This window comes from Nicotiana tomentosiformis, chromosome 1 (genome assembly GCF_000390325.3).
Source record: "Nicotiana tomentosiformis chromosome 1, ASM39032v3, whole genome shotgun sequence".
NCBI classification, from domain to species: domain Eukaryota; kingdom Viridiplantae; phylum Streptophyta; class Magnoliopsida; order Solanales; family Solanaceae; genus Nicotiana; species Nicotiana tomentosiformis.
The window spans coordinates 37,739,740-37,756,813 of NC_090812.1; the positions used below are offsets into that span (position 1 = coordinate 37,739,740).

The following is a 17,074-nucleotide window of genomic DNA, read 5'->3' on the forward strand; positions in this document are numbered from 1 at the left end:
TAGTAGACTAAGACTCAGACTAATGAATATATTAGCACTGCAAGGGTAGGAATATTCATAGTAAAAAATAGTAATACTAAGAAGACTTTTCCTTTATAATATACTTTTTGAGTATAATAAACTTTACAGCAAAGTCGCCTTGCAACTAATAAAGTTAGTAAAGTTTTTGACTATGATTCGTACATCGCTGGTACGAACAATGAGTATGAGGTAATAGATGATTATTAAACAATATAAAGAAATCGGGGAATAGCAATTATCTCTTCATCATGATATCGCACTCCATGCTACAGTTGTTTATGTAATACAATAATCTAAAATTTTTTCTCCTTTTCAAGTGTAATATTCAAATCATTCACACTATTTCAGATGAAATGCTCTTACCAACATAAGTATTAAAGAACATTTTACGTCAAACAGCCAACAAATGAACTCCAAACTTTTGGCTGATAGGAAAACGATATGTTCACCCGGTGATATCTGGGCAAAATGGAAATAATACTAGAAGATAGCTGAAATATTATTGACCTACTACGGATGAAATCTCTCCGCTTTTAATGAAAACTCTCGAATTCAAACCCTTAAAATGAAAAAACTCGTGGTAAGGAACGTTTACCCTTTAATTGATTATACATAACACGAATTAGAATTAGTCAAACTAGTGAATTCTTGTATTAAAAAAAACATGGAGCTAACAAAAAATGAGGCGATACCTTAAACAGTATAGAAAATGACATTCTATATTACTATTATTATAATGACGGGACTTAGTCTACTTTTCAATGTATTTTTGGGACTTATTCATCTCTTCGAATGAATCACTTAACTCGCAAGATCTACTTGTGGTAAAATAGTAGACAAAAGAGAATCGAAAGAGCATGGAGTTTTTAGAATTCTCTTCAGCTCGGATCGAATAGTCACTATATTTTGAAAAAATATTTAAAAAAAAAAAAAAAAAAGGAAAGGCTACGCGTCCAAAGGAGAAGTGCAGAAATTTGGAGCAAGTGAAAATTCAACGTGGGGGTATTACAGTCCAAACAAAGATAAGGGCATTAATGGCAGTGAGCTACAAAGTCCTCATTTCCAATTTTGCCCCTTCTTTTTCATGAAGGAGGGAAAAATAGCTGAAAGCGTTACAAAACAAAAATACTAGTAACTGAAAGCGTTAGAAACAGAAAGCAAAACTTGCAATTTCTGAGGAAGAGAAGAAATGGGTACAGTGAGAATACCAGATGTAATTCCTTCTCCTACTGAAGACTGTGAAACTCTCGTGAAAGCCTTCAAAGGTCTCTCTTCTTTTCCTTAATTCCTTCCTTTTTCTTTTCAATGCAAATATAATCTGCTAGTTGCAATTTTGATTCTGTGCTGATAGGCAGAAAGAGATTAGCTACTGGTTGTTCCATGTACAAAAATTACTACTCCTAGTAGCAATTTGATTGGGGAAAACAAAAGGATTTTTAAAAAAAGAATGGAACAGAAAGAGATTAGCTGTTTTATTTTTTTGTTAATTGATATAAAAGACAGAGATTTGTTATGTGGTTTTGCTTAGGCCTGGGAACGAATGAGAAGTCAGTAATATCGGTGTTGGGTCACAGAAATGCAAGTCAGAGGAAGAAGATCAGAGAAACCTATGAGCAACTTTACAACAGGTCCCTTATCGATGACATTTTTGCTGAATTATCTGGTGATTTCAGGGTACAATCTCTTCTCTTACATTTTTTTCGACCTAATTATTTGCTCACTTCCGTAATTGGCTTTCAATTTGATAGCATTGGTTCATTAGGATGTTACTCCCTATAGGTTACGTAGTTTCCATATTTGGCTTTACTTTTCTTTTGGTTTCTCAGAGTTTATTGTTTTGAGATTAAATTTGGAATATTGTGAAAAGTTGATGCAAATTTTCATTACTTCTAACTTCTAATTTCTACAGTTGAATAATGTTTTCTTTCCTTGATTTTCTAGAATTCCCCTGGTGCAAAGTGTCTGGGCATAATTATAATAAATTGAATATCCATTTGTTCGAGACTATTCATAACTAGTAAATATTGCCTGTTATGTAACTTTAGATTGACTTTTTATACAACTTGCCATTTTACTGAAATTTGTAGTCCTTTAATGGGAATAAATTGTTTTTTTCATATTAAAAATATCTAGCAATGACTGTCCTTACTTCTCCTACTCCTTTTAAGTTTTTTTTTCTAATGAGTTAGAGCCCGTTTGGATTAGCTGATTGTAAATAGTTGCTAAGCTTGAAGTGCTGAAAATTATTTTTAAGTGTTGAAACTAATTTTTTAAATAAGTATTTACGTGTTTGGATAGACGTGCTGAAACTGATAATAATCAGTTGATGTGTTTGGTAGAAAAGTGCTGATAAGTTATTCTTTTATTAAAATGACTAAAACATCCTTAAAAACATTACAAAAGATTATAAATTAAAAATTTCTTTGTAAAGAAAAAGATGAACAACGAATATGGAATGAAAAGAAAGTTAGAAAATTTATTTTGGGAAAAATATTTTGTGAATTAGAAAATATTATTAAGGATAAACTAGTAAAAGCCTTGGTCAAACTAAAAGTGCTTATAAGCTAAAAAAAATCATAAGTTGGGGGGACCAACTTATGACTTATGGCTGATTTTAGCTTATAATCACTTGGCTTATAAGCACTTTGGGTATTTACCAAATGCTTAGATAAGCCAAAAGGTAATAGCACATGTACTACTGCTGTTACATCTTAGCACTTGTTGTTTGGTTTGAATGGGTCTTTGTTCAGTTACTTTAGGCTACGATTTAGTATCCGCTGGATTTTAGCTTTTTCATTTAATTTGTTTTTTGTACTGGTTATATTTTCCTACCTTCTATGAGTTAGCTTAGTACAATTAGTTACTTTCTTTTTATATAAACTTCATTGGAGGCTCATCAAATATACAGATTTTTCATTCTAGTTTTCTCCTTCATATGGTATCAGAGCCAAAACAATACTCTAACGAGTAAACTATCCAAGATCCTTTTTATTTTTCTCTGCAAAGAAGGGTTCCTCTATACCAGTTGCTAATGCCGACAACACCGTTGTGTTCAAATATTTAATCCAATTCAACCCATCATCTCAGTTACCCATTAAATTGTGTGGCAGTCATAATTTCACTACATGGAAGGCCCAAATTGCCATGCTACTCCATGGTCATGACCTCTATGGTTATCTTGATGGCTCTACGCTATCTCCTCTGAAAACAGTCACCACCAACAGCCATAAGACGCCCAACCCGGAGTATAAGGATTGGTTTCATCAAGCTAAACTTATCCAAAATGCTCTAATGGCCTCTGTTGATGCCACTATTGCATCCATTGTCGCTTCTGCAGCCAACTCTAAAGCTGCCTGGGATCAACTCCATACTTCCTTTGCGAACAAATCGCAAACTCGCATCTTTAGTCTTCGTCACCATCTTAGTCGGGTCACCAAAGACACCAAATCGATTGCTGAATACCTGCGAGAGATTCGATCTCTCTCTGATGAACTTGCCACAGCAGGTTCTCCTGTCGCTAATGAAGAACTTGTGGTGAAAATACTAAGCGGGCTCGACCCAGAGATTCGTGAGATCTCCGCAACCATACGGGCACGCGACTCTCTAATCAGCTATGAGGAACTTTTTGATAAGCTCCTTGATCATGAGCTATTTCTCAAACATGAGGACCTTAAGAAAACTACCACACAAGTCACAGCAGTTGTTGCTCAATGCATCACGAATTCTTCACCAGCTCCACGCAACAATCGACGCCCACCCAACAGTAACTACAACTGGCGTGCCCCAAATAAGCAGTCCAATCAAAACGCCAATCCCCACTGGCGCAACTTTCCTAACCAATCTGTTCAACCCCACGAGTTCGCTGTCAACTATGCGACCACTTTGGCCATACAACAAATGTGTGCCGCTCACGTTCCCATAACCACTTTGAAGCAAAGGCAAATTTTGTTGCACAAACACCACCAAGTGACCCCTGGATTCTGACGCAGGTGCCTCTATCACATTACTTCTGATAATACTTCCCTTCACAATGTTCAAGACTTCAAATGGATTGAGAAAGTAACAATGGGTAATGGTAATGGGATTCCTATTACTCAAACTGGTACTACTCATTTACATGCATCAAATAAGAGTCCATTACTCACTCAACTATCCCAAGTTATCCGTTAAAATAACTTTTCTTTCTTTTGTAACAACAAAGTCACTTAACTATGTCTATAGCACTCAGAAGTTCACTCAACTAGATTTTTTAAATTTTTAATTGTCAAATACCTATTTTACCCTTTAAATTATAGACATTTATCTTCTTTTTATTTTTTTAACTTTTTAATATTATGATTTTTCCCTTTTTAATTTATATTATGGACTTACCTATATAAAAATTAAATTTTATTTATAAATTAAAAAGATAAAAAAGTATTTAAGCATATATAATGCTGGAATAACAAAATAATGAGCATAGTAAAAAAATTAATTAGAATAATTTGTTCGTAATAGTTTTAGTATTAACAACAAAAATTAAAAAAATTATTTACACAATTGAGAATGAAAGAAAATAAAGGTTGTAAAATATATATATTTCATGCACGTAATATAAAAATAATTATTTAAATAAAAATATTTTTATAATATACATTATATATGGTTGAAAATTATGCTCAATTATATTATTATTCCGCCATTATATGAGCTGAAAACTAATTTTTTATTTTATAAATAAAATATATTTTTTTATAGGTAAGTCCACAATGTAGATTAAAAAGAGAAAAAACTTATACTCCCTTCGTTCCAATTTATGTGAACTTGTTTGACTGGACACGAAGTTTAAGAAAAAAAGAAGACTTTTGGAATTTGTGGTCCTAATCAATTCAAAATGGGGCCCAAAGTATTTGTGTGGTTATAAAAGCTTCTCATTAAGGGTAGAATTGTAAGTTTAAGCAAAATTATTTCCAAATTTAGAAATGGGTCATTCTTTTTTGAACAGACCAAAAAGGAAATAGGTTTACATAAACCGGAACGAAGGGAGTAATATTTAAAAAGTTAACAAAATTGATAATTTAGAGGATAAATAGGTATTTGACAATCAAAAATTTAAAAAATTTAGTTGAGTGACCTTTTGAGTGCTATATGCATAGTTAAACTTTGATGTTACAAACAATTGAATTACTCAAATAAACTCCGCCAAATAATGCCTTCAAACTTTCTAATATTTTGTGTGCTCCAGCTATCAAGCGCAAGCTTACTTCTGTTTCTCAATTTTGCAAAGACAACCTGACCTCAATAGAATTTTTTCCTTTTAAATTTTTTGTGAAGGATCTGACTACGGGAACACCTCTTCTGTGTGGCCCGAATAAAGCAGGACTCTACGAATGGCCGTCACTGTCTCGCCCTACCATCAACGTCGCCATTGCTGGCCCTTCCTTACATCTGTGGCATCGAAGATTGGGCCACCCCCATTCTCGAGTTTTATTTTCTATTTTAAAAAGTTCCAGTCTTTCATATTCTTCGAAAGACAAATTTACTTATTGTAATTCTTGTTGCTGCAATAAAGCTCACAAATTTCCCTTTTATGCAAACACCTTGTGCAGCAAATATCCATTAGAAACAATTTACAGCGACCTATGGGGGCCCTCTCCAGTGGTTTCAATTGATAAAAAGAGAGACTATTGTCTTTTTGTTGATCATTATAGCAAATACATTTGGTTATACACAATGAAAAACAAAAATGAAGTTCAAAAAAAATTCCAAAGCATACATCCTGTGCGTGAAAAACATTTTGGTCACAAAATGCTCACCCTTTACACTGACGGAGGAGGAGAATATCAAATCCTAGAACCGTACCTCAACTTCAATGGTATACAACACCTTGTTTCTCCACCCCACACACCTCAAAGGGTTGCCATGGCTGAAAGACGCCATCGACACCTTATTGAGACAGCCAAAACGCTACTTCATCAAACTGCTTTACCATCCAATTTTTGGACATTTGCCTGCCATCATGCAGCATATCTCATAAACCGACTACCCACAAGCACACTTGATAACAAGTTACCTTTTGAAGTTCTATTCAATGAGAAAACTCTCTTCTTACATTTGGTTGTCTTTGCTACCCATGGCTCCGGCCATATGCCCAAAATAAATTAGCACCATATTCAAAACCTTGTGTTTATCTAGGATTCTCCATCACTCATCATTCGCATCAGTGCTTTGAACCCACGAGTTCCAAAATATTAATTTCTATCACGGGATGTAAAATTTTTAGAAGATATTTTCCCATTTGAAAATATATTTTCTCAGTTAAAACAGAACTTCTCATCTTTAAATTGGGAAACTCTTTTAGATCAGAATAATCCTACTATTTTCTGTCAACCAGAAAATACAGTTGATACAACTATCACTCAGCTGCCCCCCCCCCCCCCCACACACACACACACACTATTCCGTTGATGCGAGATACACGCCAAGATGTATGCTCACTTCGTGCCGCACAGGGAAACAACCCACAGCCAGATCAATCTGCAACTCATGACCCAGGTACAAAGCACGTTTAGTTGCAAAAGGGTTCACCCAAAGGCCTGGGGTTGATTTTCACAAGACATTTAGTCCGGTTGTTAAACCCACCACCATTCGGACAGTACTCACTCTTGCTGTACATAATAATTGGGCACTACATCAGATAGATGTCAACAATGCGTTTCTTCAGGGGAAGCTTCATGAAGATGTATATATGTCACAACCTCCCGGCTATGAAAATCTGGATCATCCCGACTATGGTTGCCATCTCAAGAAGGCCATATACGGACTTCGACAAGCTCCTAAGGCCTGGTACGATGCACTCACTGATTCGTTGATTCAAATGGGGTTCCAAATGTCGCAGTGTGATAATTCTCTTTTTGTTCTGCACAATCTGGGAGTTACTATTTATGTTCTGATATATGTGGATGACCTCATACTCACGGGCAGTAATGAAACACTCATTCAACATGTAATTACCTCTCTTTCGAAAAAACTTTCTCTAAAGTATCTTGGTTTACTGCACTATTTCTTGGGCATTGAGGTATATAGGGATGCCGACGGTTTGTTTCTCAGTCAATCTAAGTATATACAGGAGGTGTTACATGACACTCAGATGCAAGACTGCAAAGGTGTTCAGTCACCCATGAGCACGTCCACGAAACTAATGCTTGATGACGGAGCACCCAAAACTGATGACAAAGAGTACAGATCTGTGCTTGGTAAGCTTCAGTACCTTTCGTTTACCCGACCTGACATCACCTATTCGGTAAACAAGCTTACTCAGTTCAACACCTCTCCCTCTGTGGCTCACTGGAAGGCAGTTAAACGGATCCTTTGGTATCTTAAAGAAACATCCCAGCATGGTATTCGTATTTCCCCACAACCTTCAACTGCTCTGTATACCTATGCTGATGCCGATTGGGCGGGTGATATCAATGATCGCCGCTCCATCTCTGGTTACATTGTTTATCTAGGCACGACGCCTATCTCCTGGTGGTCTCGTAAGCAACCTACTGTCTCTCGCTCCTCCACTGAGGCAGAGTATCATGCGTGCCGTTGCTTCTGCCTTGTCTGAAACAAACTGGATCACACACTTGCTCAAAGATCTTCATGTGCCGCTCTCTGTTGCTCTTACAATACTTTGTGATAACCTTGGGGTCACTTACATTGCCGAGAATCCAGTACATCATACAAAAATGAAGCATCTTGAGGTTGATCTTCACTTTGTTCGTAACCAAGTTCGCAATGGCCTAATCCGCGTATCGCATGTCCACTCCGCTGATCAACTTGCAGATCCACTCACCAAACCATTGTCCAAGCCGGCCTTCCAACGCATGCTTCCCAAGTTAGGCGTTGTATCTTCATGCCTAACTTGAGGGGGCATAATAGCACATGTACTACTGCTGTTACATCTTAGCACTTGCTGTTAGGTTTGAATGGGTCTTTGTGCAGTTACTTTAGGCTACAGTTTAGTATCCGCTGGATTTTAGCTTTTTCAGTTAATTTGTTTTTTGTACTGGTTATATTTTCCTACCTTCTAGGAGTTAGCTTAGCACAATTGGTTACTTCCTTTGTATATAAACTCCATTGGAGGCTCATCAAATATACTGACTTTTCATTCTATTTTTCTGCCTTCATAAAAGGTACTTATAAGCTAGTTTGACCAACTTATAAGTTTAGCCAAACACCCTCTTAGTCCTAAGTAGAGGCAGCAATATATGCAGAGACTGAGAGATTCTTAGTTTCTTGGGAGTGCTCGAAATAAAATTGACTGTGTCATACCTTTTAGTCGCAGGTAGATGTGGAACTTATATACACTATATATTGACATAACTATTATATATGCTCAGTCTCTATTTGGGCATGGTTATATACCCAAGTTTTCAAGTGCTAATTTTAGCTTTTCATGTGTGACAGAAAGCAGTAATCCTGTGGACGTATGAGCCTTCTGAAAGAGATGCTCGACTAGCAAATGAAGCTTTGAAGTCAAAAAAGAAAACCATCACCCAATTACAAGTGATAGTAGAGATAGCTTGTGCATCATCTCCTGATCATCTGGTCGCTGTAAGACAAGCATATTGTGGCCTCTTCAACTGTTCACTTGAAGAAGATATCGCCGCAAATGTCCCTATGCCTGTACAAAAGGTACGTATGGTCACTTCCAGCCACATCTACTAGCCTAAGGACACAATCCTTTTTAACCAACTCATTCGAGTTTTCTAAAGACACCAAGTAATTCTCAGTGTCTTACCATAGATCTGGTGGGATGCATATAGAGTACTGAAGACATCATACCTAGATGATGATTCATCATCAGTTTTATAGCACAATTTCTGATGATTGATTGTGATGTTGAGTTGTTGTTACCAACCTCTATAGAAGTTACTGAAATGATGTGTTATGTTGATGTCACCAGATTCTTATTGGTCTAGTAAGGTCCTATAGATATGATAAAGAATTGGTGGATCCTAGTCTTGCAAATGCAGAAGCTGCTATCCTTCGTGAAGCCATAAGGACAAAGCAGTTGGATTCTGATAATCATCTGATGATACTCAGCACAAGGAATTTTCATCAGCTTAGAGCAACTTTTGAGTGTTATAAGCAAAATTACGGATTCTCCATTGACCAGGTTACTTTTCTTACAAAGCTGCCTGCGCAACCTTCTTCTTATTAGTTCTGCTTGTTCATTTTGTGTCTTCTATGTGCATTTTATTCTATCTACTTTAATGATTCTTTTACAGGACATTAAGAGCTGTGGAAAAGGTCTGCTGGAATCTATACTGAAGGTGGTTATCTGGTGCATTGATTCGCCAGAGAAACATTTTGCTGAGGTACTAAATAAAGAACATATTTTTCCTTTATATTTTGGTTTAAGTATTTTTCTCGTTTTGACACCCTTTTACCTCGCAAATCATCTGTCAGAAAATCAGCACAGCCCTACCTTAATATAATAATGTTAAGGCAAACACATGCTCCTGCTTTCTACATCCACGGGATCACATTTTTTCTAAACTAGACCATATATTTGATTTAAGTATGACAGTGCTCTTAAATTGCATATCAATATTCTGGTTGGTCTAGACTTAAAGAATCATCGGCACCATAGAATATAAAATCTCCTCCTTATCTTTCTTCTTCTCTGTCGTTATTAGCTATATTAAACGACCAAATAGAGTCAAAGCTGTGGAACCTGTAAAGGGCCTTAATTACCAGGGTGAAGGATTCCTTCCATTTTATTACTTTCAGCTTGTTCAAGTTATTGTGGCTATTAACAGGTTAATTCTGTGCGTAATTAGTCTGAAAGAATGTGCCAGCTCCTATGTTAGTTCAGTTGTACTTTGCTACGATATCTTTATTGTGTTGAAAGCACCAGTTGATTTAATTGTATCTGATAATTTAGTAAAGTACCTTCACTTTTTTTTGGTCAAATGAAAACATTTTATTCAACCAAGTAAGCATATATACACCTCCTGCTCATTGGACTCTAGAGACATGACCAAACAAAAATTAACCAAAACTGTGGCTTTCAAAGTCCTCCTATGCCAATCTATCCACTACTGAACTTAGCACCTTCTAGGAAGGGTATCGGCTTAGTAGCTTCCTGCATTAGCATAGACTCCTACTAGCAAGGAAAACTATTTAATCTATCCAGTATATTTTCCATTTACAATATCTCGGGCCTGCAATGTGCAATTGTGATGCTATTTCCCTAATTCTGTCAGAATTCTCTCTTCTTGTTTGTTGAACTCTTCTGTATGTTGTATTCTCTTTCACGTTGGAATGATCAGGTTGTCAGAGCCTCGATTGTCGGGATAGGAACTGACGAGGAATCTCTAACTAGAGCCATTGTAACTCGTGCTGAAGTTGATATGATGAAAGTAAGGGGAGAGTATTTCATTGCGAACAAGACTAGCCTTGATAATGCAGTTATTGGTGACACATCAGGTGATTACATGAAGTTCCTGATGACACTGCTAGGTGCCAAAGTGTAGCTCTTTGGATTTGAACATTGTGTTGTTGTGTTTCAATACTATGACTCTACTTTATATGCTTTGAAAAATGCTATAGCAACATTGATGGGTGGATTTGTTGTGAAATACTTAAAAGTGTTGGAGAGTGATTTATGTGTAAGTTTGTGGTTTGTCACTTGCTTGTGAGTAAAAAGCAGTTTTTATTTCCTGAGACATAGAACGTGGCTAAGGAATTGAAACCCAAAGAAAGAAATAACTGTTACAAATAGGATCCAGAAAAAAGAATAAGCTATTTTTAGGATAAAGACAATTATTCATATGAAAAGTGAAAACCATTTCACTTCAATAGGAAGAAGAAAAAAAAGGTACTTGCAAGATACTAAAGTTCTGTTATCGACCATAGTTTAAGTGGCACATCTTGATAAAATGACTCAAAAAGTTAATTAGTTTTGCATTAGAAAGAATGTCAATAGAAAATCATATTCTAATTGCACTATTTTAAATTGCCAGTATAAACCGTTAATTTTAGCGGTATTGTGCTTGTCATTACTTTTAAGTGACTTTGTAGAAGTGAGACTAAATTTTCATGAATAGTGTTAGTAAAATATTTAAAATCTACTACTATAGGGGATTTTACTAAAATTGTTCAGTGACTTGTGGGTGGGGTATGGGAGAGTTATGGAAAAACCGATTTTATTGGATGGAAAATAATATATTTGAAGAACTATAAAATCCCATGAAAAATATTGTTTGGGTATTGCTAAAACTTGTTGGGTGAAGCTAAATCCGATGTTTGGAAGCCTTTGGGACTGATTTGAGGAGTGTTCGATCGAAACATAAAGCTGAAGAATGAAGACAGTTGCAGCTAACTTCAGACATGTGGGTGAAACTTCAGACAAAAACTTTATATATTTAGATGAAACTTCAGACAAGAACTAAAGGTAAAAAGTGAAATTTAAGACAGTAATTATGGCCAATATTTTGGCTAATGGAGTCCATCTCACACAAGCATCTTTGAAAAGTGTAGATTTTGTTGGCAATATTCTTTGAGATCCAAAAATATTGTATTATGTGGTGGACATTATTTGCACAAGTTGTATCTTTTTTTTTACACTTAAGAGACCAAGACTTTTTTGCCTATAAAAGGGAAGGCAATTAGTTCATTTTATACACACCAACAAGACTTGTCTTCAATTCTTGTTTCTTCCTTTCTTCCTTTATTAAGAGTGTTTTGTATGAGAGTTAGTGTTGGGAAGCACTTGTGTGAACCCTTTCTTTGGAGTGATTTTGTGAGTTTTTCTCTTAGGGTATTTGGGATTAATTAGAGTGTTTACTCTTATTTTGTACTCTCTTTTGTACTCTTATTGTTATAGTAAATTGCTCCTCTCCGTTTGTGGACGTAGGTCACTTTGACCGAACCACGTTAAATTTGTGTCTTCTTTATCTACTTTAATTGTCGTTGTTATCAATTTCCATTGTCTTTGTTATTGTCATTATACCGTTGTTTGGCTATATTCCGCACTACCCGAATTACCGATCCTAGACTAAAAAATTCCGACATTTCGTCAGTAAGCCGAAGATCTAATCCGTATGTTTGAAACTTTTTGAAACGGCTAGACTTGACAAATATTTATGAACTTCGGCTATACGTTAAATAGGTGTCCCCAATGACTATCATAGAAATGACATCAGATAGCCACAATAAAGCTTTGTTATTTAGGGATTAGCAGTGCGTCCTGAATTTTAATTTTTTGTCCTAAAGTTAAGTTGTTTAGTTTAAAATTTCATGACAAAAATAAATATTGGCTAGCCTCTAAATAACATCCATGAGAATGGCTATCTGTGCACTTGCCATGACTATCTGTGCATTTTCACACCAAGTTCCCTTAGAAATAAGAAGAGTAGCCCAATAACACATCCAACCCTAGTAACGCAGCAAAGACTGGTCCAATATAGGCCCAACAGCACAAATTTATTTTTTTGTAAATGAAAATGAGAAAGTGTTCACGGATTTAAACACTTGCCATGTTTTTTTTCTTTAAATTCTTCTATTTCTTTTCTTTAGGTTTATGCATCAATTCAATTAAATGGGTTAAGACCTTGGTTTGAATCCTAGTACCCCTAGAGTTATAAAAATATTTTTTTTTGGCAACAGAAGGATAATACTATCTTGGTATGCTTCACCACAAAAGGAGGTGCTTGGGAAAGCAGTTGTAGGCTGTAGCAACTGGCAACAATATTACTACAAGTTAGTGTGTATAACAATACTGTCTATCAGCCTCAAACAAATTGGGGTAAGCTATATAAATCTTCAATTCTTCATTTAAGCTCAATTAATGCTATCATCGTAAATAAATAATGTTAGAGTAGTGTAGCTTTTTTTTAAAAAAAAATATGAATACTGACTTATCACCTCTTTTGAATTCGCAGGTTTGTCGAAATTATAACACAACACTAATGCAACTCAATTTGGACTCAATTTGGTAGAAGATGGATGACTTATAGTAGCAAACATGTTGTTGTATGTGAAAGAAAGAAAAGTAGTCAAAACAAAAGAAAGAAAAGTCAAAAAGAGATGAACCTATGATGTAAGCACTTACATCGGCATTCTTATGATGTATGCGCTTACATCGGCATTCTTATGATGTATGCGCTTACATCGGCATTCTTATGATGTAAGCGCTTACGTAGGCAGAACATTCAAATGCCTATAAAAGGGGTATGCATTTCCATTTGCATATCATCCCTCAACTTCTTCTTTCTCTATTCAATTAATAAAGAGTTATTCTTTGTGTGGCCGTGGGATAGGCAAAAATTACCGAACCACGTAAATCTTCTATTGTCTTGTCTTGTACAATTTATTGCTTTTCTCTTTCAAATACTTTTTCTCTTCTATTAGTCTGTCACATTTTCCAACAACTGGTATCGGAGCACAGATAGTGTAATTCTGGTAGAAAAGTACGGTATTGGTACAGGTATTATTCACAAGAATAGTGCGACACTATTAATCATTGTTACTATTCACAGGCACTATTCACATAAAATTTTTTGTGAAAAAATGGCATCGGAAGAAGGGAAGGTTAAGATTGACAAGTTCAATGGGAAAGATTTTGGATTCTGGAAAATACAAATAGAGGATTATTTGTACCAAAAAAAATTACACTTACCTCTGACCGAGGTAAAACCAGAGAATATGACCAAAGCGGATTGGGATCTATTAGATCACCAAACTCTTGGTGTGATTCGTTTGACGCTAACACGAAATGTGGCATTTAACATCATTAACGAGAAGACCACTACATGCCTGATGAGGGCGTTATCAAATATGTACGAGAAGTCATTTGCTTCAAATAAAGTCTATTTGATGCGTCGATTGTTCAACTTAAAGATGAGAGAAGATGGATCTGTTACAGAACATATCAATGACTTTAATGTAATATTAACTTAGTTGAGTTCTGTTAATATAATATTCGATGACGAAGTCAGGCCGTTGATTCTACTATCATCTCAACCAGAGAGTTGGTCTGCAACAGTAACTGCAGTTAGCAGTTCATCGGGAAGTACCAAACTCAAATTGGATGATATTAGAGACTTGGTTCTAAGCGAAGATATTCACCAAAGAGAATCAAGTGATTCCCCAGGATCTGCTTTTAATACCGAAAGCAGGGGAGTAGCAGCCAAAAAGGACAAAGTCATGGTCGTGGCAGATCAAAGTCAAGGAGAAAATGGCAATCCAAAAATCGCAAATACATTACGTGTTGGAATTGCAATAAAAAGGATCACTAGAGTAGTCAATGTAGAGAGCCAAAGAAGAAGAAGAACGATCAATACAAGTATGATAATTTAGTAAATGTAATTACTGAACAAGTCGGTGATGCACTAATATGTTGTGCAGACAGTCCAGGCGAATCTTAGATTCTAGACTCAGGTGCATCCTTTCACTCTATATCATGCAAAAAATTATTTTATAATTATATTGTTGGAAAATTTAGGAAAGTTTATCTAGCAGACGGCGAACCTCTGGACATTGTCGGAAAAAGTGAAGTTCATATAAAGACTTCACAAGACATGCTATGGAAATTGTAAAATGTCCGACATGTTCCTGACCTCAAGAAAAATCTAATATCTATGGGTCAGATTGACAATGAAGGGTATACAACAACATTCGGTAACGAATCGTGGAAGATAACAAAAGGAAATTTGGTTGTGGCATGAGGCTTCAAGAAGGGAACATTGTATGCAACTGCAATACAGAGAGATACTATCGCAACAGTTGATCATGGTCGTGATACAACATTGTGGCACCGGAGGCTCGGGCATATGAGTGAGAAGGGGAATGAAGTTGTTGGCATCCAAAGAAAAGTTGCCAAGCCTAAAGCATGTTGAATTAGGTTTGTGCGAAGATTGTATTTACGGGAAACAAAAGAGAGTTAGTTTCTCAAAGGCGGGAAGGACGCCAAAGAAAGAAAAGCTGGAACTAGTGCATACAGATGTGTGGGGACCAGCTCCTGTAATTTCTCTGGGAGGCTCGCACTATTATGTCACCTTCATTGATGATTCTACAAAAAAGATATGGGTTTATTTTTTGAAAAATAAATCAGATGTGTTTGTTACCTTTAAAAGATGGAAAGCTGAAGTTGAAAATCAGACAAGTCTAAAGTTAAAATGTCTGAAGTCTGATAATGGAGGAGAGTATGATAGTCAAGAGTTTAAAGCATTCTGCTCTGAGAATGGGATCAAAATAATCAAGACAGTTCCTGGAACACCGGAAAAAAATGGCGTTGCTGAGAGGATGAACAGAATCCTAAATGAACAAGCTAGAAATATGAGAATATATTCTGGATTGCCGAAGTATTTTTGGACCGAGGTTGTTGACACGACAGCTTACCTCACAAACAGGGGACCCTCTATACCGCTAAATTTTGAAATTCCTGAGGAGGTATGGACAAGAAAAGAGGTAACTCTCTCACATCTGAAATTTTTTTGTTATGTTGCTTATGTGCATGTAAACTCTAATGATAGAGATAAGCTTGATCCAAAGGCCAAGAAATATTTCTTTATTGGCTATGGTGCTGATAATTTTGGTTATCGATTTTGGGATGATCAGAATAGAAAGATCCTAAGACACAGGAATGTCACATTTAATGAAAATATGATATACAAAGACAAGCTTGAAGTAGAACCAACCATTACCAGCAGACAGACATCTGAAACATTTGAGTTAGAAAAAATCTCAGAGAATGAAGTGGCTAGAGAGACTACAACTGGATCTGAAATTGAAGATGCCGAACCAGAAGCCGAATCTGGATTAGAATCAGAACCAGAACCAGAGATAGAATCATATGGAGAACCAGATCTGGAGTCAGGACTTGAATCAAATTCGGGATCAGTTAATCATGAACATACATTAAGGAGATCTAAAAGAGTCACGAATGCTCCAGATAGGTTAACTCTCTCTTTCTCTCCACTATTTACTTCTGACTGATGCTGGAGAATCAGGGCATTTTGTTGAAGCAATGCAGATGATAAACTCTGATAAGTGAAAGCTAGCCATAAAAGAATAGATGAATTCTCTTCAAAAGAATAAAACATAGATACTTACAGAGTTACCAAAAGGAAAGAAGGCATTGCAAAACAAGTGGGTGTAAAGGGTCAAGGAAGAGCATAATAGTAAGAAGAGATACAAAGCACGATTAGTAGTAAAAGGCTTTCAGCAGAAGAAAGGGATTGACTACACCGAGATATTCTCTCATGTAGTCAAATTAACTACTATCAGGTAAGTGCTAAGTATCGTAGCTGCAGAAAATTTGCATTTGGAGCAGCTAGATGTTAAAACTGCTTTCTTGCATGGTGACCTTGAAGAAGATATCTACATAAAGTAACCTGAAGGTTTTTAAGTTTCTGGTAAAGAAAACCTTGTGTGTAAGTTGCAGAAGAGTTTGTATGGTTTGAAACAAACACCCCAACAACGGTACAAAAAATTTGATGGATTCATGCATAATAATGGTTTCACGCAATGTGAGATGGACCATTGATATTATATCAAAAATCTTGATAAATCCTATATCATTTTACTGTTATACATTGATGATATGCTAATTGTAGGATCTAACATAAATAAGATCAACAGGGTTAAGCAACAACTGGCGGAGGAGTTTGAAATGAAAGAATTAGGACCAACTAAGCAAATACTTGGGATGAGAATTAGCAAAAACATGTCTGAAGTAACCTTAAAATTGTCTCAAGAAAAGTACATACAGAAGGTACTAAGCAGGTTCAGTCTTCATGATGCAAAGACCAGAAGCACTCCACTCGGAAGCCATCTTAATATGTCGAAGGACCAATCACCTAAGACAAATGAAGAAAGGAAGTACATGTCTAAAATTTCATATACTTCAGCAGTAGAAAGTTTGATGTATGCTATAGTTTGCACTAGACCTGACATAGCCCATGCAGTTGGAGTTGTCAGTAGATACATGTCAAATCCAGGAAAGGAGCATTGGGAAGGTGTAAAATGGATATTGCGATATCTCAAAGGCACCTCAGATATGGCACTTTGTTTTAAA

At 36.0% G+C, this 17,074-nt stretch overlaps 1 protein-coding gene across 1 annotated transcript; it reads left to right on the forward strand.

Annotated features, from left to right (window-relative positions):
• The first annotated feature begins 1,135 nt into the window (after positions 1 to 1,135).
• Positions 1,136 to 10,711, forward strand: LOC104103789 (annexin D3-like). Its single transcript, XM_070181420.1, has 6 exons — positions 1,136 to 1,286; positions 1,550 to 1,695; positions 8,455 to 8,682; positions 8,954 to 9,166; positions 9,279 to 9,368; positions 10,326 to 10,711. The coding sequence occupies exons 1-6, from the start codon at positions 1,211 to 1,213 to the stop codon at positions 10,527 to 10,529; spliced, it is 957 nt and encodes a 318-aa protein (XP_070037521.1). The 5' UTR covers positions 1,136 to 1,210; the 3' UTR covers positions 10,530 to 10,711.
• The last annotated feature ends 6,363 nt before the right edge of the window (positions 10,712 to 17,074 follow it).